This window comes from Herpailurus yagouaroundi, unplaced genomic scaffold, assembly GCF_014898765.1.
Source record: "Herpailurus yagouaroundi ecotype Mexico unplaced genomic scaffold, PumYag 188, whole genome shotgun sequence".
NCBI lineage: Eukaryota > Metazoa > Chordata > Mammalia > Carnivora > Felidae > Herpailurus > Herpailurus yagouaroundi.
The window spans coordinates 35,167,381-35,193,298 of NW_024412419.1; the positions used below are offsets into that span (position 1 = coordinate 35,167,381).

The window sequence follows — 25,918 nt, forward strand, 5'->3', positions numbered from 1 at the left end:
TTTTCCATTTTATGGATGAGGAAATGCTGTAACTAGTATGATGAGACTTTGTGAAAACCTTGTGTTTTCCAAAATGTTTCCTTGTAAGTGTTCATTTTCCAGACTTTAGTCATTTGAGTACTACGTTCATGATTTTTCCTTTTCTTCCACAACTGGTACTATTTTACTTAATAATCTTGTTTAGAATGACCTTTTTAAATTGGTAGACTATTAGAATAGTTTTAAATTTACAGAAAAATAGAACAGTACACGAGTTTCTACATTTCTCCACTCTCCCCACAGCTTTTCCTGTTATCAACATTTTATATTAGTAACAGTTGTAACAGTTGTTACAAGGAACAAATCAGTATTGATACATTATTACTAACTAAAGCCCATCAGGTTTCTTTAGTTTTTAATCTAATGTTCTTTTTCTATTCTACATCACACCCAGTTATCATGTCTACTTAGGCTTTTCTTGGCTGTGACAGTTTCTCAGTTTTTCCTTGTTTTTGATGACCTTGACAGTTTTGGGGAGTATTGGTTAGGTATATTATGGGATGTCCTTGTACTAGAATTTGTCTGCTGTTTCTCATGATTAGACCAGGGTTATAGGTTGGGAGAGGAAGACCACAAAGATGTAAGTACCATTTTCATAACATCATACATAGCTGCATATATACGTGGGAACATGTGTACATAGTAGTAATGTAATTTATAACCTGATATTGACCCCAATCACCTGGCTCAGGTAGTGCTTGTCAGATCTCTGCTGTAAAATTATTCCTTTCCACCCTTCCATACTGTACTCTTCGGAAGGAAGTCATTATGTACAACCCACACTTAAGGAATGGGGAGTAATTATGCGCTACCTCCTTGAAGGCAGTGTATCTGCATAATTTATTTGGAATTCTTCTGTCTAGGAGATTTGTCCTTTCTCCTGCGTAACTTAGTATAGTTAGTCATTTATATCGGTATGGACTCCTGGGTATTTTATACTTTGGGTTGTAATCCATTACTACTTAATTTTGTTGCTTAGATTATTTCAACTTTGGCCATTGAGAGCTCTTTTAAGTGGCTCTTTTGTCCTTTTGACATACCCCCATCATTTTTTTTTTTTGAGAATGTCTTTTCTCTCTACACTATAAAATGACCTAGATTTAGATAAGCTTATTATAAAATAAAATTTTGTATCCCTCAATAGATAGAAAATTATGTTAAGGAAAATTCTTAAATTTATTTTAAAATTGAATTAGGTTTAAATATTGGGATGGTGTTAGGTATTAAAAAACAGACTTTCTCCCTGAAGTAATTAAAAGAAGGCCATGTAAAACTCTGTCTTTCATACTCTCATATACTTCATACATTAGAGCAGTGCTGCTTTTTCCCCACAACTACAGTACAACTATTTTTTTGTATTCAACACTTATTAGGATGTCTATAATGTGCTTGGTGTACCTACCATAGTAGGTACTGTGGGAGATTGAAGAGTATGAAATATCATCTATCATGAAGAGACTTACAGTTGTATTTGGTTAACAGTCTGTAAGAACAGTTGAAAAAAGCCCATAATATACAGCTAGATATTAAGTACTAAATGAGAGAGGTGAGGCTTACAAGAGTTAAGGAAGAAAAGATTCATTGTTGAATGAAAGGAAGAACTTTCTGGAGGTGAGACCTATGGTGGGGTCCTAAAGGTGGGTGAAGTCATTTCAGGCAACAAAGTCAGCATTATCTGCAGAACAGTGAGGAAATTGGCTTGGATAGAATCTTACACTGTTATATACTGGAGTAATTTGAAAATATCTGAACCAATGGATAAATTCCTTTTGTCTTTTGTAACAAAGTTGAAAGTCATTGCTTTATGTATGACATGCCTAAAGGGGTTAGTTCTAATTATTAAAGGACTTGGCTATTCAAATTAAATGTTATTAGAGACATTGAAATCTTTATCTTTCCAAGGAGGTTTCTCATTGAAACAATGAAATTTAAGTTGTATAACTTTGTTTCTAATACCTTAGTAATGAATGTGTTGCCAGTGTTCTGACTAGGGTAAGACTTACCCTTTCCCCTGATGGGTGATATAAACAGACTGGCAGCAAACAGTAATTATTTTCTTCCCAGACATACAGTAACCCACTTAAAAATGGTATGTAAACATACATAATGGCTTTCCTTAGTTACCATGGTACTTGACTACTTTGGGGCTTTTTTGATCATCTATTAAGATTGTAATGTTTTGTTGTGGTTTTAATTTCTTAATGAAAAATTTTAATTTATTGCATATTTTGTTTACAGAGTAATATATGGTGTTTGAAAATTGTAGTAGTATATATTTAAAGTCACTTTTAATGAATTAAATACTATATTTCCAAATTTACCTTTCAATAACCATTTATAATTTTTATATAACTACTTCCAGCATTTTAAAGAGAAGGAAGGGAAATATATTAAAATATAGACTCTGCAGTATATATTAAAATATTTACTATATATTTATGCTCTGTATGTTTTATTACAAGAAATCAGAATATTTTATAAATGTTTGAGACTATTGGGGGGGGCATTTTTAGATCTCCTCCCTAATATCTCCTCCCTATAATAAGTCACTGGTAAAGTGTCATCTTAATTTTCTTTCCATTAGAACTTTTTTTCTAAACAGTAACAGATATAGTGATATGAAGTTGACAGATACATTTACTGTATTTGTATATACCATAGTAAGACAGATTATTATTTTTTTCATTCATTTCTGTGTCTTCATAACAATTTTCAAGTGTTTCTTTTTGGGCAACATCATACCACTGTACTGTTCAGGGTTTGGAAATAGGACAGTGTATCTGCAAGATAACTTTAAAAGTACCTACTAGAGAAAGAGGAGTTGATAGTATTATGTAGTAGTAAAGCACTGGAATAGGAGTTTGGAGCTCTTTTCTAGTCCTGGTGCTGCCTTGTCTTATGTGACCTTGGAAGTCATGTTCTGCATTCTCATTTGGCTTATGTGATCTTCAAGCCACCTTCTATAAATTGTATCATTTTGTGTCATGGTTGTGCTAACAAATGAGCATATTGGAAAATACCATGACTAAAGTGGTGGAATACCTCTTCTTCAGGTGTAAAAATATTAAAATCTTATTTTCCTTCTCCCATCTTAATGTAAACTTTTTAAAAAGTTTATTTATTTTGAGAGAGGGTACAAGCAGGGGATGAGGCAGAAAGCGGGGGGTGGGGGGGGGGGTGTAGGGCAGAGACTCCCAAGCAGGCTCCATGCTGTTAGCATGGATCCTGATGTGAGGCTTGATCCCACACACCATGAGATGATGACCTGAGCCAAAACCAAGAGTCAGACCGCTCTACTGACCGAGCCACCCAGGCACCCTCCCATTTTAATGTAAACTTTTAATTGAAGTACAGCATACGTAAAGAAAGTATACAGATGAAAACACATCACAGATTACAAAACATTACCAGAATTCTAGAAGCCTTTAGTGACTCTAAGTTATTCCTCCTCCTCCCCTAAGGGAAACCATCTTGACATCTAACACTGTACATTAATTTTGACTGTTTTTGAAATCATTCCATATGGCTCTTGTGTCTGGCTTCTTTTGCTCAGCATTATATTTGCAAGATTTTTAGAGCTGTAGTTTGTTCATTTCCATTGCTATATGAAATTCCTTTGTATAAATACATAATTGATTTATCTGGCCTCCTGTTAGACTTATCATAAAAGAAAAAAAAAAGATAAATTGAACTACATTAAAGTTAAGAAATTGTGGTAGCTTTTTAATCTCCAGGAAATTGAATCTTTCCTATATATACTTTTATATACAAATGGGTGCTTCAGTTTAGTCAAAGTAGCCTAATGACTCACTTTTCTCTTGCTGCCTTTACTGGAAGAAAGGAATAGTTTGATCATTTTAATAGCATGCAGAAATTCTAGAAACATACATATAAAGGAAATAGAAGATTAATAAGGGCAGTAATTTAATACCTTCTAAATTTTTAGTTCTAGGACAGATGTAAAAATTAGTTTTAATTCTTACAACTACTTAGAAGGTGTTTTTGCCTTTTCTTAAAACTAGTATATATTTAGGGGTATTGATGACTATGTTGTTATTTAGGTGTGCCAATTTAAGGTTGTCTCACACAATTATAATTTATAAGCTGAATACAGGATTTTTAAAATATTTACTCCATCAGCGTTTATCAAGTGTCTATTGTGTGTGTAGTCCTAGAACTTTGGTTTTTTTGCCTGTATCAAGTATTGTGTTAAGTGATAGGTAATACCCAAGTTTGTGATCCCTAAAAATTTTCCCACCAAGTAAATGAAAACCAAACTTTAGAGGCTTATAACATTTTCTCATTTAGATTCAGTTCATTCTCTACTAACTCTTTAATAAGGCAACAACTTAGGAGGGAGTTGCAGATCATTAACAATGTCAGGCAATAGATTCAGTATGAATTTAAATAGCAAAAATTATATCTAACACTTCTATAAATAGCACACAAAACGTAAAACAGTAATGCTTTAAGAAATGGTCTTAAACTTTAATGGGTGTTTGATATAATGTGTATTACTTGTTGCTTAGCTGAGTTTTTAATATACACTGGAGTTTGTGTATTTGAATAGCTAGGCAGAGATAATTCCTATTTAGCCTTTTCTTTTATCTTTTTAACCTTTCCTCCTAAGCCAGAGTTTAGAGTTCTTTTTTATTTTTCAGTTCATTGAGAATGGATCAGTTTATAAAATGAAGGATTTGGACTAAATAATTATTGTTTAAGATGCCTTATTTATCTATTCTGGTTTTTTAAAAAATCCTCAAAATTTAGTGGCTTAAAACAACAATCATATTATATTTCACATTAATGTGGGTCAGAAATTTGGGCAGAGCTTAATCAGGCAGTTCTTCTCCATTGAGGTCACTTGGTGATACTCAACTGGAAGGTCAGACAGTTTTATTTACATGTCTGGTACATGTCTGGATGGCTGGCAGGCTGGGCTTAGCTAGGACTGTCAAACTAAGCACCTATAGGTGGCCTCTCCAGCATGGTGGTTTAGAGTCATCAGACTTATTAAATGGCATCTCAGTACTTTTAAAGAAAGAAACCACCAGAATTTTAGAATCTGCAAGACTTACTATTTAGTCTTGGAAGTTATGCAGCTGCTCTTGGTCAAAAGCAAGTCACAGAGCCAGCCCAAATTCAAAGGACAGGGCTCCCCAAGGGCATGATTACTGCAGGGGGAGGGGAGTCAACTTTGAAGACTCGCCATGCTACATGATCTAAGAATCTGTAACTTCAAATAGTATATATAAAAATTAAATTTTTTTAACAGAATGGTATTCAAATCATATATTCAAGCTGATTTTCATAAAACTCTGCTACTATAATATTTTTATTTCCCTACAAAACTTCCAGAGTACTCTGCAATTTGTTTTCCCGTAGAAGTGTCTACCTCAGATGGTTTTTCTGTTTTATTATGAAAAACATTTAATATACAGAAAAGAAGAAAGAATTTACAGTGAACACATATTTATCCACCACTTAGATTCTGTAATTAACATTTTGCTATAATTGGGTTTTCCCATTTGCTATAATTGGGTTTATCCATCATCAGTGTCTTATTTTCTGATAAACTTAAAAGTAAGTTGCAGGTAATCAGATACAGATTTAAATTAATTTTCTTTCTGATCCTTTTACCTTAAAGGATAGTCAGAAAATGTAAAGAATCCCTATTAGCATATCTTATCTGAGAAGTTCCCTGCATGGACCTTTTCAACCTGCTTTATATAATGTCACCTATCCAGTCACACTTTGGTTTAGTTTTTCACAACTCTTCCTTTTTAAATATTTTTTAATGGTTTATTTTTGAGAGAGAGAGAGAGACAGAATGTGAGCAGGGGAGGGGCAGAGAGCGAGGAAGACACAGAATCTGAAGTAGGCTCCAGGCTCCAAGCTGTCAGCAAAGAGCCCAACGCAGGGCTTGAACCCATGAACTGTGAGATCATGACCTGAGCCTAAGTTGGACGCTTTACAAGACTGAGCCACTCAGGCACCCCCCCCCTTTTCTTTAATATTTATTTATTTTTGAGAGAGACAGAGTGTGAGTGGGCTAGGGGCAGAGAGAGAGGGAGACATAGAATCCAAAGCAGGCTCCAGGCTCTGAGCTGTCAGCACAGAGCCCCACGTGGGACTCGAACTCACGGACTGCGAGATGATGACCTGAGCCGAAGTCAGATGCGCAACTGACTGAACCACCCAGGTGCCCCAGTTTTCACAACTCTTACTCCTAATAGTCTCACTAAGATCTTCAGAGGAAAAAGAGAATTTTTTTTTTTTGTAATTATAAAAACAGTCATCCACAACCCCAGCATAAGCACAACTATTAATATATTTCCTGTTATTTTTTATTTCATATATTTTTGCAATAATTGCTAGTGTATATAGTTTAAAAATCTTTTTTAAAACATGTGTTCAGATTATTATATAATAGCCTGATAATTAATGAGTATTTGATATTTAATTGAATGACAGGACCACTGTTTTTAACCATGGGCAAGTAAGTTGCTTCCCAATTGAGGAAAGCTATTGAACCCAGTCACATGTTATTGCTTATTGCCTGAAATTGGTTATATGTAAAGTTCATTACCCCATCCCTCTGATTCACACAACCTTAAGAGTTAAAACTGCAGAGAAAGAAGTTGAAAGGAATAAAGATTGACTTTAGTTCTGTATCAGGAACAGATTAGGAAGTTAGGGAAAAAGTTACATTCAATTGTGATGAAACATTTTTGTTAAGTAAATTTTCATTTTTTACCAGTATTTTGACAGATATTCTCAGAGTTGAGTTGAGTAAACTTCCTATTTAAAGTTTACCTACAAGTTTAAGCATATTAGAAACCTTTGATGTCGGGGCGCCTGGGTGGTGCAGTCGATTAAGCGTCCGACTTCAGCCAGGTCACGATCTCGCGGTCCGGGAGTTCGAGCCCCGCATCAGGCTCTGGGCTGATGGCTCAGAGCCTGGAGCCTGTTTCCGATTCTGTGTCTCCCTCTCTCTCTGCCCCTCCCCCGTTCATGCTCTGTCTCTCTCTGTCCCAAAAATAAATAAACGTTGAAAAAAAATTAAAAAAAAAAAAAGAAACCTTTGATGTCAAGTAGAAAGACTAGATATGTGTGTTATATATTTACTCTGATTTTTATTCCTCTTTGCTGTGTAACTCCTTTGGATTCTAAAAAGCAGTGGCCAGTGCACTACCACTTGCTAATATAATGTATACTTACATAAGTGGTGGTTGCAAATTTTTCTCTTAGCTGGAGCATAATTACCTGGTCAAACAAATTGAATTCTCTAATTGTAGGGATACAGAGTCTTACAGAAGATAGTTTTTGAGTCCTTCTACAGTGATAGAGAATTATACTGAATCCATCAAGGCAGTTAGTTGAGTCTCTTGTTTTATTAATAGATTTTTCAGAGAAAGCAGTTCTTGATTGTCAAGATTCATTCTTCCTAGAATTAACCTTTATTGTAGAAAAAAAAAAATCCCATCTAGCCTACATTCTTCATGTTGTATAGTGAGTATATTTCATCTTGTTTGGCCTCTGTGGAAACAGATGGTTACTATTTTTCATATAGTAACTTTAGATACCTGAAACCTAACATTTATCTTTTAGGCTTTACTGTGCTTGAATTAAGTTATTTACATAATACAGACCTAAACAGAGCTTTCTGCCCATGAAAAAGATGCACTCTGGGGATTCTTAAAATACGCTTCTGGACATTTGGTCATGTTTGTGTGTGCATATATTCATGGTCTTAATGAGCACTTAGGTAACTTGAACTACATTGCTTGATTGCTACATTGGTGGGAGCATATGTCCAAGTATCAGCTCTATCAACAAATACTATAGCAAAATGAATGCAGAAAAAATGATCTGGGCTTGATCTGACTTTTGAAAATGTAGATTTACTTTGGGGAAGACATGAGGAATTTGATCTGGGCTCTATTCATCCGATTTTTGGAAAATTCCTAGAATGTTAAGTTGATCCTGGGATGATTTTATGGGTTTGAGCCAGATCTGGGGAGATCCAGATTGTATCATCCTCTTGCAGAGTGGGCTTTAGGATATCCCATGTATTCTACACTTAAGAATTACTACTTGTATCTCTCATTTATGTGGATCCTCCTGAGTTGATCTGAAGAGAATAGAAGGGTACGGGAAAGGAGATTTAAGTTTGTCATATCATATTTACTTGGTGTCAGCCTCTCACACTTGTTTCCTGTCTAAATAGCATAATAAAATTCCATACTAGAAGTACATGGGTGCTCTTTTAAATTTTGAGGATGCTTTACTTTGACAATAAGAATATTTGAGTTTTGGATTTCAACCAGTAGAATGGTAATGGTTTTGCCTTTGTTTTTTTCAGTCAATGAAAACTTAAAAAAAAAAACCCAAAAACCTTTAATATAGGTATAATGCAATTGGGTAATGTTTGTATGTATTTTCCTAAAAATTACCTGAGACACAACGTTTAAATGATCAGTGACATCATTTAAACGGTGATGGCTCTTGTCAATAAGGAACTCTCAGTGAATTAGGTGAATTCTGAAGCCAAGAAGTTTAGTTGTAGATCTTGAATTGATTAATTACAGCAGCAACCCCATTTGTTGAAGAGATCATTTTCATAAGGAAATAGATGAAAAGCTTTTCAAAAGGCTTCCTTTATAAATTTCCAAGTTCTGCAAATCTTTAACTTAGTTTTTTTTTTAATAATTTTTTTAAATGTTTTTATTTAGTTTAGAGAGATCGCCGGGGGGGCGGGCCCTGGGGGGGGGGAGTGTGACAGAGGATCCACAGCGCGCTCTGTGCTGACAGCAGAGAGCCGAAATGGGACTCAAACTCACGAGCAGTGATATCATGACCTGAATGAAGTCAGACACTTAACCAACTGAGCCACCCAGGCATCCCTAACTTGCTTTAGTTTTTATCTTTGATTTTTCTTTTAGTTTTCCCAAATTAAAAAATAACAGATTTCATGTAACATAAAGTTTTTTAAAAAATCAAATCTGTGTTTATGTGTTTGGATTTTTGCTGTTTTGGTACAGGAGCATTTTAAACTTCTTTGTGGCCAGGGATAGCCTGCTTCGTAATTTCTATTATAAGAAGAGTTTAGAGGTGGCAGTTTGTGTGTATGCCGCCGGGGGGGGGCGGGGCGGTGGTGAGGGATGTCATGAAAATATGTTTTGAAGCTTCTTTTGAATAGTCATTTTATTTTCACTCATACTGTATGTTCTAGATCATTCAAATCATCAGAGTTCTATAAAAATGACCTTATTTACATATAATGCACATGTCACCCGTATAACTGAAAAAATATCAGTTGTCCATATCAAATACATAGTTTGCCATATTTATGTTGCCACTGCCTTGTTTACGCTACCATTACCTCTAACCTGAACAGGTCTCACAACTTCTTATCTGTTGCTTCGTTCTAGTCTTATCTCTCTCAAGCAGTTTCTTTGCCTTAAATCCATCCTCCACGTAACCACCAGGGGATGAGCTGCTTAAATTGCAAATTTGATCTGGCCACTCCCTGGCTGCCCTCCAAGACAGTATTCTTCAGAGTGAAGTGTGTAAAATGATTTATTGCTGATGCGGGGAAAAAAATATTAGAATTTTTGTATTTACTTTTAGACCTAAGATAGAGGAAAGAAATTAAGCCGTACCAATATCTGATAGAACGATTCACATGGTTCGTCAGTCTGTCAGTTTGTCCTCTGTCACCTAAGGAGGAGTGGGAGTCCCACGCAGGAATTTACAGTGGAGCTCTCTCCCATTCGCTCTCCGTGTGTTGCATCATATTGCCATTTACTTGTACTTTGTTAAGTATGTTTATGTATTATCTGATTCTCATAAAATAGATAAGTGTCTTAAAAAAGATTTCTTTGAAGAAACGAGAGATTTAAGAGATGTCAATAAGCAGAGGAGAAGAAGAAAATGGCACAGACCGTTTTATATTTTTGTTCAAGTTGTTTTTCAGACACATTATAGGTTTAAAATTAGTGATCCAGTCAGGTTTGATAAGAAGTCATCTCTCCAAAGTCACAATTACTCAGGTGACTTGTTTGAAATATGTTTGATTCTTTCCCTAAATATATATATTGTGCCTTAAAATATTAGCTAATGATAGAAAAAGCAAAAAGTAGTTGGTCAGGTCTTAATATTCACCACTCTAGGCCTGCATAAAATTTAAATATTATAAGCATCTTGGTGATTAAGTCCAACTGGGAAAATAAGGCAATGTTTGTGAAAGTAATAAAAAGTTATAACATCAAGATTAAAATACTTCCTTCACTTGAAAGAAATAAAAATGCTATTTTCCAGCACACATACATACACCAAACTCTAATGAAAGTATGAAACTGATGCTGTAATTAGCAGGACATCTAAGATGCTTATTTTTATCCATACTTTCCAGATTTCTATTTTTTATATGTTTTATAATGTTCATAACATATTAGAGTAATACATGTATAAAGAATTTACATATATTGAGGGTGTGAGCTCCACATTTAAAAACCTTTTATTGACACTTAATACATGTAATCATAATCCAGGTAAAAAGAAAGAGAGCATACCCAATACCCCAGAAGACCCTACACCTTTCCTCTTCTCCCAATTATTACCCCCCCCCAATATCTCCAAAAATAACTGCTATCTTAATTTTTGACAATATTGTGTAGTTTTACCTGGTTTATGTAAGTGGAATCTTAAAACATACACTCTTTTGTGTTTGGTTTCTTTTGCTCAGTACTGTTTGAGAGTCAGTCATGTTGTGTAGCTGTGGTTCGTTCAGCATCCTTGCTGAATGATACTGTGTTATATGAATATGCCACAGTTTATTTGTCTGTTCTGATATTGATGGATTTGATTTGTTTCCAGTGTCTGACTGTTACAGATAATACTGCTCTGATTCCTGTACATATTTTTTGGTACACATATTTCTGTTGAGTATAATCCTAGGATTGGAATGCTGAGTTGTAGGGAATGTGTTTATCCCACTTTAATAGTGATGCCAAATAGTTTTCCATACTGGCTGTACTAGTATATAGTTCCATCAGCAGTTCTAAGAGTTTGCGTTGTTCTACATCTTCACCAACACTAGGTATTGTTAGTCTTTTTAATTTAAGCCACCCAATGAGTGTGTAGTGGTATTTTATTATGGTTTTAAATTGCGTTTTCTTGAATACCAATAAGGTTGAGCATCTTTTCACATATTTATTGGCCAATTGGATGTCCTCTTTTTTAAAGTTCCTGTTCAACTCTTTTATTCATTTTTGTATCGGACAACTGTCTTTTTCTGGTTGATTTATAAGTATTCCCTGTGTATTCAGGATATGAGCCCTTTGTCAGTTATGTTCCAACTGCTTTCTCCTATTCTGGCGTGCCCTTTCACTTTTGATAGTGTCTTTTTATAATGGACAGTCTCAGTTTTAAGGTTGGTCCCGATATTAATCTTTTCCCTTATCAATAGTGATTTCCGTATCTGTTTAACTGTCTTCTGAAAGCTTTATTGTTTTGTCTTTCACAGTTAGATCTGGAATTGACTTTTGTATATGCTCTGAGGTAAGGGTCAAGTTTTATTCCCTCCGCTCCCCCATATGCAGATCCACCTGACCCAGCATTATTTATTGGCATGGATCTTGTTTCCCTAGCTCTCCAAAGTACTGCCTTTGGTCTGTATATAAGTGTGCTTAATTTTGGAGTCTCTTTTCAGTTCTATGGGTTTATTTGTCTACCTTTGTCTTAATTACTGTAGTTTCATAATAAGTCTTGCTATGTAGTAGAGCAAGTGCACCTACATTTTTCCTTTTGTTCATGAGGGTTTTACTTATTCTTGACTTTTTGCTTTTCTGTGTAAACTTCAGAATAAGCTTACCAAATTCCATCCACAGGAACACATGCGTGCATGAACACACACAAAGTGTTGAAATTTTTTCCATACTGCATTAAATTTCCAAATCAGGGTAAAAGTGGCATGTTTTCATTGAGTCTTCAATCCATGAATTTGGTATATTTATCCAATTATTTAGGTATTTAATTTCTCTCAACATTTGCTAGTTTTATGTGCAGAAGTCTTGAACGTCATTTTATTATTTTTATTACTAGGTTTTTTTTTAGTATTCCTGTAAATGATATTCTTTAAAGCCACTGTTTTTCTGTTTGTTTCTAGGATAGAGGAATATAGTTGATTTTGTGTATTGACCTGTATCCATCAACCTTGCTAAGCTCACTATTAATTGTAATCAGCTGTCTATATATTTTTGGTGTTTTTATATATATAATCATGTTGTCTGTGAATGATAGTTTTATTCTTTTCTAATGTCTAATTTATTTCTCTTGTCTTACTGAACTGAGTAGGACTGCAGTATAAAAGAGAAGTGGTGAGAGTAGGTATCCTTGTTTATTTTCCCTATCTCAAAAGGAAAGCTTTCAGTATTTCCAACATTAAATATGATGGTGTCATTTTTTAATTTTTGTTGTTTGCCTGTTGCACTTACTATGGCTGCATAATCAATTAAAAATTTAATGGCATATGGGGTGCCTGGGTGGCTCAGTTGGTTAAGCATCCGACTCTTAATTTCGACTCAGGTCATGATCTCATGGTTCATGAGATGTAGCCCCACATTGGGCTCTGTGCTGATAGCACAGAACCTGCTTGGGATACTCTGTCTCCCTCCCCCCCCCCTCCCCAATAGATAAACACACATTTAAGAAAAGAAGTTTTAAGTATATTTTGAGAGAGAAAGCACAGGTGGGTGGAGGGGCAGAGAGAGAAGAAGAGAGAGCAAAAGAGAATTCCAAGCAGACACTGCACTGTCAGCATGGAGCCTGACATGGGGCTCAAACCCAGAAACCACGAGATCATGACCTGAGCTGAAGTCCTACACTCAACCAACGGAGCCACCCAGGCACCCCTCATTTAAGAAAATTTTAATGGCCTATGGGGTGTATGGGTGGCTGGGTTGGTTGAGCCCCACAGAGGGCTTGCTACTGTTGGATCCCCTCTCTCTGCCCCTCCCCCACTTGCACTCTCTCAAAAAATAAACATTAAAAAAAATTTTAATAGCATAGAGCAACCATTTATTATGATCATTGTTTTTGTGGATTAGGAATTTAAGTAGGGCACACCATGGAAGGCTTATCTCTATTCTGTGTTGTCTGAAGCCTTGGCTGCAAGATGCAAAGGCAGAGGGAGAGAGGAACCATCTGAAGACTCATTTACTCATATGTCTGATTGTTGATGCTGGCTCTTTGCAGGGAGCCTCCTTTCCTCTCCACCTGTGGAGAGGTGGTCTCCGCCATGTGGCCTAGGGTGAGCTTCTTCACAGCATGGTGGTTGGTTTCTCCTAAAGCAAACATTCCCAAACAAGAGAAAAGAAGCTGTATCCTTTTTACAGCCTAGTCTCAGAAGTCATATAAGCATTACTTTTGCTATACTCTGATTGGAGCAGTCACAAGCCCCTAACCAGATGCAAGAGAAAGGGAGCACAGACCCTGCTTTTTGCTGAAAGGAATGTCTGTCCGTCATAGTATAAGAACACATCTATGTTTATGTATGCATGTATCCAGCTAGTGCAAGAGAGAAATGCAGAAAATGTGATCTGCTAGAATGCCTTTGTTATCAGACTAAGGATGTTCCCTTCTATTCATAGTATTTAATGTTTTTGTTTTGACAGATTTTAAATTTCATGAAATGCCTTTTGTTTGAAATTAATGATTTTTTTCTGTTAATGTAAGTTTCTTCAATAAAGTCAACTTGGTTGTGATTTATTATCTTTTTTATGTTACTGCTTTTGGTTTGCTAATTCTTTTTTAGGATTTTTGCATCTTTGAAAGTTCTTTGAGAGGACCACATCTTAACCTACATCACTTTTATATCCTACCATATACCTAATAAAGTGTTGGACATATGGTAAAAGCTTAGAAAATAACTTTTTTTCCTGTCTCTCAGTTCCTTATTCAACAGTATCAAATCCTTGGGATACAATGTGTTGGTGATTTTATTAAAAAATATTCTTTATGTGGAAATAGGAGAGGTTTTCTGAAAATGTAAACCTATCTGCCCTCACCTAGAAGTCTGAGTAGTCTTTTCTGTATCATATCTACCAGCTTGAGAACCTTCACTATACATAAGCAAAGATTGTGCAGCAAGAAGGACAATAAAATGCCGGATTCTCTAATTTGGCACTAAACAAAAATTTAAAGTTATTTTGCTTATTGTCTCCTTCTTATTCTCTTTCTGTAGCCATGGAGAAATAAAGTCATAAAATTAATACACTGCCAATTCTGATTATGGAGGCCGGTCTCAGCCTTATTAATAAAATTTACTTTGTCAGTAAAACTGATTCCTGTCTTAGAAGAGATACTTTAAAAATTATGTATTTGTAAAAAAAAAAAAATTATGTATTTGTAAATTATAAATATGTACTTGCACATTTTAACAAATCAAACTTTGTACAAGATAACCCTTGTTAATAGTTTAGTTTGTATCCTTCTGTGGTAGAGGTAGACAAAATATGGCCCTCGTGCCAAATCCACTGTATCTGTACATCCTGTGAGCCAAGAGTGTGTTTTTATATTTTTAAATGGTTGAAAAAAATCAAAAGAATATTTCATGACCCATGAAAGTTATATGAGATTCTAACTTCAGTGTCTATTAAGTTTTATTGGAACATAGCCAAGCTCGTTTGTAGACATGTTGCTACAATAGAGTGCAATAGTTGGGACAGAGTTCTTTTGACATTGCAAAGCCTAAAATATTTACTCTTTGGTCCTTTACAGAAAAAGTTTGATGACCCCTGTTCTACATGAACAGGTTTTGTTGTTTGTTTCAAAAACAGGACATAAAATAACACTGTGTGTACAATGGCTGTGCATTATCTGTTGCTTACTGGCAACTAGCTTTTTTCACTTAATGTATCTCCCATGGATAACCTTCACACCACATTGATAGACATATGATACATTCTTTTAATAGTGTATAATATTTCATATTTAGGAGCCATTTCGTTCACCTGTTCTCATTTTGATAGACCTTTAAGTCTTGTTTATATAGTCCCTTCTCTCCTTACTACATACATTGTTGGATCAAAGAGTGTGTGTGTAATTTTAAATAGCTATTACCAGATTACTTTTAAGAAAGTTTGTAGCAGTTCACAAATGTACCAGTACAACTGCCTGTGTCCTAACATCCTAGCTACTGTTTGCTCTCATATTTTTATTTAGCCCATAGGAACAGTAAAAATTGTTTTTAATTTTCTGTCCTGCTGACTGAAGAGGCTAAGTCATTTGTAATTGTAAAGACATGCTTTCAGCAGTGTAAAGTTTAATCATCTCAACAATTTGTTTTCTTTTTGCTTTTGAACAGATCTTAAATGCCAGCAGTCACAACTGCAGATTTTACTCTAGCCAATTATCTTTCCTCTCCTTGCTTATAGGAAGTAACCTTTTTTTTTTTTTTTTTTTTTAAGTCTGCACCTATTCCTATTACAAGAGTACTATGTGAGAGATTTGGTCCTACTTAGCCCATATCTCTCACAGTATGTGAAAAAATCCTAAAACACATGTAAATAAGATCTTTGGTTACAAAGGTCATTACATTTTTATTCTTTGGACAATTGAGTAAATACAGATTAATAGTTTATTAAGCAATGCTGGCTCTAGGCTACATTATGAAAAAGGTGAAATTGTCCTTACAACTCCACCTTTTCTCTTCTCCCTCATTTGTTCCCTTATTTAGGTTATTCTTTTAGGTGATCTGCCCTTTTCAGATACACAGTTATGCCCCAGTTGTCTTCTGCCATCATTTATACTTTTGGGAAAATTTAAATTCTACTTAAGACTTCTAAGTGAATTTACATTTTAAATTATGAAAGTTTTTGTTGCTTATTAAATGAGGAGTTTGCTGTTGTTTTGGCAACAGCTTGTTTGAGATACAATTCATATACCATACAGTTCACACATTTAAAATACTCAATTCAGTTGTTTTTAGTATATTCATAGGGTTGTGTAACTTGTACCACTATCAGTTCTAGACTACTCTCAACACCCAGAGAAGAAAGTCTGTATTCTTTAGCAGTTGCTCTCCATTCCTCCTGCAGACCCTAGGTAACCACTAATCTACTTTCTGTTACACATTTGCCCCTTGTGGACATCTCCTATAAATGGAATCATATAATAAGTCGTCTTTGTGACTGGCATCTTTCTTTAACTTAGCATGTTTTCCTGATGCATCCATATTGTAATATGTATCAGTACCCCATTCCTTTCTATAGTTGAATAATCCATTGTTTGGATATACCACATGAATGATACCCATTATTTGATGCACATTTGGGTTATTCTGCTTTTTGACTCTCATACATAATGCTGCTGTGAACATTCATGTGTAAGTTTTTACGTAGACATGTTTTCATTTCTCTTAGGTGTATACCTAGGAGAGAATTGCTGGGTCTTATAGTAATCTATGTTTAACTTTTGGAAGAACTGCCAGAATATTTTCCAGAGTGGTTGTACCATTTACATTCTCACCAGCATTGTGTCTGGTTTATTTTATTTAGCATAGTATTTTCAAGACCCACCCATATTGTAGCATGTGTCCGCATTTTGTTTTTTAAGGTTGGATCATACTCCATTGTATGTATATACACATTTTGTCCATTCATCTGTGGATAGACATTTGGGTGGTTTCCACCTGTTCACTGTTGTGAATGATGTTACTGTTAAACACTGGGGTACAAGTATATGTTTGAGTCCCTGCTTTCAATTCCTGTAAGTGGAATTGCTGGATCACATGTTTAACTTTTTGAGGAACCACCAGGACGTATTATGCAGTGGCTACATAATTTTGCATTTCCACCAGCAACGCACGAGGATTCTTTCTCCACTTGTGGAGAAAGTACTTTCATGTACTTACTGGCAGTTCGTGTATCTTCTTTGGAGAAATGTCTACTCAAGTCCTTGACCTATTTTTGAGACTAGTGTTGCTGGATTGCTCAGTAAGTAGATCTTAATATTTAGTGAATCTTGCTGGATTATTCCTTCAGTGTAGTTTTTTAATGTACACTTCTCTTCAAAACATATGGAAGTTCTGTGGCCAAAATGAACAAATCAGGAGACTATAGATGCTGGAGAGGATGTGGAGAAATGGGAACCCTCTTGCACTGTTGGTGGGAATGCAAATTGGTGCAGCCACTCTGGAAAGCAGTGTGGAGGTTCCTCAGAAAATTAAAAATAGACCTACCCTATGACCCAGCAATAGCACTGCTAGGAATTTATCCAAGGGACACAGGAGTACTGATGCATAGGGGCACTTGTACCCCAATGTTCATAGCAGCACTCTCAACAATAGCCAAATTATGGAAAGAGCCTAAATGTCCATCAACTGATGAATGGATAAAGAAATTGTGGTTTATATACACTATGGAATACTACGTGGCAATGAGAAAAAATGAAATATGGCCTTTTGTAGCAACGTGGATGGAACTGGAGAGTGTGATGCTAAGTGAAATAAGCCATACAGAGAAAGACAGATACCATATGGTTTCACTCTTATGTGGATCCTGAGAAACTGAACAGGAACCCATGGGGGAGGGGAAGGAAAAAAAAAAAAAAAAAAAGAGGTTAGAGTGGGAGAGAGCCAAAGCATAAGAGACTGTTGAGAACTGAGAGCAAACTGAGGGTTGATGGGGGGTGGGAGGGAGGAGAGGGTGGGTGATGGGTATTGAGGAGGGCACCTTTTGGGATGAGCACTGGGTGTTGTATGGAAACCAATTTGACAATAAATTTCATATATAAATAAAAAAAAAAACATATGGAAGTTCTGATGCCAACATTTAGTGTTGCCAGAATTTACAACTTTTGTTTATTTAATGGATATGAAATAGTAGCCTGTGATTTTAATTTGTATGTTCCTAATTACTAGTAAGGATGATCCATCTTCCCACCTTCCATATAAACAGAAGTTTACCTATTCATCTCTTTCACATTTTTTGATCAGGTTGACGTCTTTTCTTATTGATATATTTACATATTTCTTGTATGATTCCAAATATTTTTTTCCAAATTGTGCCTTTAAATTTTTTTTTCCTTTTTGAAGTAGGAAGAACTGAATTTGAATTTGGGTCCTTAGGAGTTAACATAGGTGCCTGAGAAACTAGTCACTCAATAAAATTTAGGATGAATAAGTATTTTTCAGAAATCTAAAAATCTGTGTTATTTTTTAAAGCAATAATGCTACTTGTTTTTAAAATAGACAAAAGTGTATACTTACAGCTTATATAACATTTTAATATTTAGTACTTAGAATCATATTGTTTGGGTTATATCTGTAAACTTATTATTTAGAAGTTCTATTTTGGCGGGGGGGGCACCTGGTTGACTCAGTTGGTCAAGCATCTAACCAGCTCAGGTCGTGATCTCGAGGTTCGTGAGATTGAGCTCCACTTTGGGTTCTGTGCTGACCGTGTGACGCCTGCTTGGGATGTCTTTCTTTCTCTCTTTCTCTTAAAATACATAAACTTTAAAAATGCTTTAAAAAAAGTTATATTTTTGCCTGATATTTTATAGGTTTACATAGCTCTCCAGTTGCATTGCTTTTCTAAATTTTTCTGAAAATTCTCATCAATATTTTATTTAAATAACTTGTTCCAGAGACCAAACTTTCATCTTTCCCTCCCATTAAAAATCGACTGATTTTCTTTTTTGAGTCTCACTATTTTCTGTATAAATCTATCACGGCAAGTGTTGTATTACACTTTGTTTACATTTCTTTCTCCCCCACTCATCCATGCTTTTTAGGTTTGGAGACTATCTTATCCAATGAATGGCATATAATTAGAAGTTCATTAAATGTTAATCTGCTAATTCCAATTTAGCTTTTTTTTTTAAAGTGTTTGTTTATTTTTGAGAGACAGAGTGGGGCAGGGGCAGAGAGAGAGGGAAACAGAGAGCCCAAAGCAGGCTCCACACTGACAGCTGAGAGCCTGATGTGGGGCTTGAACTCCCGAACCAAATGACCCGAGTCAAAGTTGGACACTTAACCGACTAAGCCACCCAGGCATCCCCCAGTTTAACATTCTGATGATGAAATGGAATTTGGTGAATAAGTAATTAGTAAAATAATGTAGCATCTCTTTCTGCTGACTTTTCAGAGACTGTTCCCAGTAAATCTTTACTGCTTAGGTGCCTGACCCTGCAGATCTTACTGAACATTGAGAATTTAGTCAATTTAGGTGTGGGTTTACCAGGCCTTTATTTTAGAATCTTAGTAATTATTTTAGTAATAGCTAACATTCATAAGACTTTCACTATTTTGCTGTCATTTTTAAGTGTTTTTTAATGATTTTTATCTAATTAAATTCTCTTTGATTTTATATGTTAGGTACCCTTAGACTCATTTTAAAGATGAAGAAACAGAGGTGTGGAGAAGTTAAGAAACTTGACCAGAGTTATACAATTAGTAAATGGTGAGCCAGTTTTTGAATCCAGGTAGTCTGAATTCAGCACTATATTCTTAACCACTGTATGTATACTAAATAAAATTTTGGTTACACATGAACTTTATATTCTAAGAACAATTTTGTTAATAAAAACATACATGGTAGAATATTTTTCTTAAAGCAAGATAGGTACTATATTTTCTGCCAAGGACTGATGATTCACCAGGAGGGGTGGGGGGGCAGGGAGAAGAGGGAGAGAGAAAATGTGAATGAGTAAGTTTAGGACTAAATACATAAAGAAAGCATCGAGTTTGTCTAAGGAATCAGTAAGGGGAAGAGAGTGGGTTGTTTGTTTTAATGGAGAGATATAGGCATTTTAGCTTATTTACTCATAACAAAAAAATTAGTGAAATAAGTTGTCTGTAGTCCTGGGTTGAGGCCTTTTAGTGCAAAAATATCTAACCTCTTGATTGGGCTAAATCTCCAAAACTGTGACAGCAATAACAAAAATATACGTAATGGGCATATTGTGACAGAGAGAGGGGAAGAAGGGGAAGAAAGGCAGGGAGAGACAGAATCTCAAAGTCCAGGAACAAAAGAGGAAAAGGGGATATTCAGAGAAAGAAGAAGCCAAAAAAGGAAGAAATATTCAGGGCAATGAGAGATAACCTGTCTTTTCTATCAGTCATCGGCTAAAATTGTTTCTTCCAGATCCTTTCCCCAGCCCCATGAAACCTTTCATGTGGGGGTTCTGTTCTTCTAAAGCGACCCCAGTACTCTGCATGTCACTAAGGTAAAAGGGGTCTCTGTCTCGCCCCTTGTTTAGTCCTGTCTTTGCTGCTGATTCTACAGTGTGTCCACAATAAATCAACCAGTGTTTGGAGAGTTACCAGTGCTAATGGTGTTTTCCAGGTGTAGAGGAAAATAAAACGAAATAGCTTCTCCCCCAGAGGACTTTGCAATCTAGTTAGGAATCTAGAATGTAACTTTATTAAAAGATAATTAACAATATCCTGCAATATGATGTGTCAGATGGTATAGACATTCCACACTCAGCTCTCTTTAACCAGCTCTTTTTAGCAGGCAGCCTTGTCTCCTACTTTACAGATTAAAAATTTTGGTATAAAAACAAACATCTGTGCCTGCTTTCATCCTCTTTCTTCTTAGATAAAACAGTGTCCCTTTTCAAGGCTCATTCTTTGGGCTGTATTTTCTTTCTTCCTTTCTTTTTAAGTTTTATTTATTTAAGTAATCTCTACACCACGTGTGGGGCTGGAACTCACAACCCCAAGATCAAGAGTCCCATGGTCTTCTGACTGAGCCAGCCAGGAACCCCTGGGCTGTATTTTCTATTTTAGCCCTTCACATCTTCTTTAACTAGAGTTTTCCTGTATGTCCTTTCATATTAGTACACCTCACTCTGTTGTTGATTTTTTTCCCCAGACCCTGAAAATATATTGCCCTTCTATCTGGAGCAAAAACCCCATCATCATCCTTCTGCAACATTGTCTCCACCCCTCACCCATTTATTTCCCCCTTCCATCTTCACTACCTCATGGTCACAGTTCAGTGCATTGTAGACTCTTGATTGGGCTCGGGTCATGATCTCCCAGTTTGTGGGATCAAGGTGCTCACAGCTCAGAGTCTGCTTGGGATTCTCTCTCCTCTGCCCCTCCTCTGCTCATGCTCGCTTGCTTGCTCGCTCTGTCTCAAAATAAGCATTAAAAATTGTTTATTACTCGTGCAGTTGTACTATTTTACAGTAATTTGGGAAATTAAGTGAATTAAGAAAAATGACTGTTCTCATTGTACATTCATCTCACTTAAGTATAATGCTTATAATGAATCAGCCATGTTAGTTTTAACACTAAAATTTCAAAAATGATTGAAAAGTGATAATTCTTTTAGTTTCTTTAAAGTAACGGTGGATTTTATTTTATTCAAAACAGAAAGGAAAAAAGGAAATGAGATTTGCCCCTTTGCACACACATTCTTAATTTTTTTATTTCCTAGTAGAGGAAAATACTTTGGGGGCTTTAACTGTGTTACTTATAGAAACTGTTGAGTATATTTTGTGTTTCAGTTTCAAAAGGCAAAAACTGAGTTTTGTATTTGAAGCAGTTGCACCTTATGCTTAATCAATTAAAAGAAGATCACAAAAGTCTGAGGACAACCAAATTATTGTAATGAATATTCATTCATGTGGTGTATTAATTCATGTGTTTCTGCCTATGCCTGGAGTTTAGCCACTCCCCAAAGCAGCCAAAGTTTTTTGTCTGTATCTTTACCCCCTTTTGGCTGCATGCTCTGTTTGGCTCTCTCTCCTTCAGTGTCTTTGTCTCTCTTTATAAATAAGTAGAAAACTTTACTTCAGAGAGCAAAGGGACAGGAGAAGAGCTATCTTAAGAAATTTTTATTTGTGCCAACATAGAAGTGCTTTGTGGTAGGCCATCTGGACCGGGAGGATTTCCTCAGAATGTAAAGTATGTCGTGAGATTTAGAGAGCTGGGATTTGCTCTGGAACTATCTGGGAAGGCAGCAGGAAACGTAGACAGAACTGGTTTATATTGCTTGTAACGTAGGTGGCAAGAATGGAAGACAGCTTGCCTGGTCTCGCTTCAGTGTGTGTTTCCTCTACACTTACGAACTTCTGCACTGGTAATGTATCTTTCCTTTCCCGCGAATTCAAAACCTGTCTCACAGACTTTACTCATGACAAAAGAAGTCTGAGGACTGGGAGTGAACCTAGATCCGTTCTTGGGGGGGGGGGGGGGCGCCCCTCCTCTCTTTAAATATATGTGTCAGTAATGGCATAAATATTTGCTTACATACTTTTACAAAGTATTTAAGACTGAACCCACTATGTAAATAAATATAATCCTTTTGTGAGGGCAGAGTGGGCTTTGCTCAACTTGTTCTTTCCCTGCCCCCCACAAAGGATGGCCATTACACTATTCTTGAGGGAAAAAATTAAAACAGCAGCTTTTAATGGAAAATAATTCAAAAATACCTCTCTAAAATAATAGCAAATCATAAATTATGTAATTAAGCTTGATGTTTGCTTCTATGAAGTCTAACCAGAAAATTTCATCAAAAGCAGAATTATCTGTTTTTAATTCTTTTTTTGTTAAATTAAGTAAGAGTTGGGGGGGAGCCATTTTAATTGTGAATTAATCCTGGTGATAGAATAAGTAAAGAAGTAAAGTCTGTCCCTGGGACCAGCCACCATGCTCAGAGTACCGTAGCAAAAATATTTTTCGGGGTGTGTGTGTGTGTGTGTGTGTGTGTGTGTGTGTGTGTGTTTTGCTTTGTTTTTCTTTTGTTTTTTTACTTAACACAGTTTCTCTTTTATGCTAGTAGATGAATTTTTAGTAAGACTGTATTACAAGGAAAAACACTTAGTTTTAAAAATGGAAAATAAGCAACATTATTTGTGTTATTTCATTGAAGCCAGAAGCCAGTCTTACTTTCATATAATCATATTGCTAACTGGAGGTAATTGATATTGTCATTTACTAGCAAAATAAAATATCCAAGGTTTTAGCAATTTAAATGCCTGACTTAATTAAAACTTTGAGAGAAAAATGTGACTTTTGAAATAGAATATTATGATAAATAGGAAACCTTAATTCCTGCATAAATATAAATATATCTTCCTCTGAGCGGCTGTGTTTTTAGAATGTATTTTCTTTGGTTTATTTCCACAAATAAATTTTAGCTGTTGTAGAACACATAGTGCATTACTTCTTGATATAGTCCTTAAGTATTTCTGTCTTTATGCAGTATTTGAAGACAACCAATTCCAATTTAGAACAAAACAAAAAAATCATTTAAGTTGCTAAATTCCTTCTGATATGAATTTACTAACGTGGCAAATCATTTGTAATTGCGTTTTGTGTTATAAACAAATAATTTTTAAAGACCAGCTCTTCCTTTGAATGTATTGTATTGATTTTTGCGTCTCTTCTTAGCCTGAGAATATTCTTTTTGAGTCTCATTTATATTCATACTTTTTACAGAAATGCTTTCATTGGCCAAAATTGTTTCTTCCAGATCCTCTTCCCAGCCCCATGAAACTTCTCATGAGGGGGTTCTGTTCTTATAAAGCATAAAAATCTATAAATTAACCAAATTTGCATTGAAAATTCTACATCACAGCTTAAATTAACTTTGCTTTTTTTTTTCTGAGAAAATAATTTAAATTTTATTTACATAGAATTGTGTGTGTGTGCGTGCACGCACGTGCACACAGAAAATTCATTTAAAAGAGTATAAGGCAGCAAAAATCCTCAGAAATCACACTTCTCTGAGACCTACCTCTAGTGTCTCTATATCTGTATGTACATGTATACCTGTAGATATACAGTTCTACACAAAATACACGGTAATTGTTGCCTTGCAAATTTTTTGTCTATATATTTTTTATTTCATAGTATGTGGTCACTCTTAACTTGTTTATGATTATAAATATACATCATCCTTTTTAAGAGTACATAGTATACCATAGTGCAACCATTTAATCAGTTGCCTATTTATAGTCCTTTAAGCTAGTGCCATATTTTTTTCAGCTGTAAACAATGCATGGTATTGTTACTATTTTCTCATGTTTCTTCATCCTTACTAGCTCCTCTAATCTTCCAATTTGCATTGTCTTTCTACCCAGTAAATCCTGCCAGTGCCTTAACATAAGTGTTTTTAACAAGGGGAGATCATAGACTATTTAAAAACATTTTTTAATATTTGTTCTTTGAATGGTATTGTGTACTGAATAATATACTTCTCTGAAATGAACTGTTTTTTCCCCCAGAGATTTATAGGTAATAAGGGTCCTACCATGAGCCTCAAACTGTCATAAAAACCATCTTATTTAGTTGTTTTTATGACATAAAACCTCAGAGTTTTTTGGAAGTACAATTCCACTTTTTATCTGTTTTGGAAAATTTAATGTGCAAAGATGGTTCTCCAAAAAATGAAATGAGGAAACCAACTATAATTTACTCATCTCCAAAATTCTTTTTTTTTTTTTTTATGATACAGATGTTATGTTATCTGTGGATGCCTCCCTATACTAGCCCTTGCCCTCTGTCACCAGAAGTAACTATTGTCACAAATTTTGTGTATATTATTTTCTTTATAGTTTTATTCTAAATAATATGTTACTTATTTTTGTTTTTTTTGAATTTTTATAAGGTTTGTCTGACTTGCCTTTTATCCTTATCAGTATATTCCTTGGACTCATACATGATGTTGCATTACCACTAGGTATTATTCTGTTGAATGTTTGTATCACAGTTTATTTACCCATTTTACAGTTGATGAACATTTAGATTTTTTTCCAGTGTTTCTATTTTGAACTATGCTGTTGTGAACATTCTTGAACATGCCTCTTGGTATATGTGTGCAAGAGCAGAGACTGGGAATACCTGGTAGATAACCTGTTTTGTAAAGTTTTATTGGAACATAGCCATACCCAATCATTTACATATTTATATATAGCTGTTTTTTGTATTATAAAGGCAGATCTGAGTAATTGCTACAGGGGCTCTATGGTCTGCAAAGCTAAAATATTTATCTAGCTCTTTAACAGAAAACGCTTGCTAGTCCTGCTGTAGGATAGGGTATATACACCTAGAAGTGAACTTGCTGAGTCATAAGATGTGTGCATCTTCAGTTTTACCAGATGATGCCATGGTTGGGTTCCCCCCCCTCCTCCCCACAAAGTCATTGAAACAGTTTATATCTCCTAGCAATAATGTATCCCTGGGAACACTTGATATTGTCACACTTTGAATGTTTTGCCAGTTTGGTGAGTATAAAATAGTATTTTATATGGTTTTAATTTTCCTTTCCAAAATTATTATTTATTTTTATTATTTTAAATGCTTATTTTTGAGAGAGAGAGAAAAAACAGTGTGAGTGGGGGAGGGGCAGAGAGAGAGACAGACAGACAGACAGACAGAATCTGAAGCAGGCTCCACGCTCTGAGCTGTCAGCACAGAGCCCGATGCAGGGCTTGAACTCACAAACTGTGAGATCATGACCTGAGCTGATGTTGGACACTCAACCAATTGAGCCACCCAGGTGCCCCTGCTTTCCAAAATTATTAATGAGGTGCTTGAGCCTCATTTCATATGTTCATTGGCCATTTGTTCCTTTTTGTGATGCTTAGTCGAGATTTTTACTAATTTTTCTGTTACCAGTTTGCAGGAATTCTTTATTCAGGATATAATTCATTACCAGTTATAGGTGTTAAAACTATCTTCTCCCAGTTTGTAAATTGCTTTTTCTCTTTATCGTGTCTTTTAGTGTGCATACATTCTGAATTCTAATGTAGATAAGTATCAGTCTTTACTTTTATGGGTAGTGCTTTCTGTGTCTCATTTAGGAACCTCTCCTTCACTTCCAAAATATGAAGATATTCTCTCTTACTTACTAAA

At 35.3% G+C, this 25,918-nt stretch overlaps 1 protein-coding gene across 8 annotated transcripts in view; it reads left to right on the forward strand.

Annotated features, from left to right (window-relative positions):
- The window catches only part of EML4 (EMAP like 4), a 163,672-nt gene that overhangs the window by 39,503 nt on the left and 98,251 nt on the right, over positions 1–25,918 (forward strand). For 2 of the 8 annotated variants that reach the window (XM_040496610.1, XM_040496618.1), the window contains exon 1: positions 22,034–22,139. The exons of 1 other annotated variant lie outside the window; for it this stretch is intronic. In XM_040496610.1, coding sequence (XP_040352544.1) covers positions 22,073–22,139 — 67 coding nt within the window. In that variant the 5' untranslated portion in view covers positions 22,034–22,072. Of the gene's footprint in view, positions 1–22,029; positions 22,140–25,918 lie in introns of those variants that run through there. 5 more of the 8 variants (XM_040496616.1, XM_040496617.1, XM_040496611.1 and 2 more) reach the window with 5 other exon arrangements.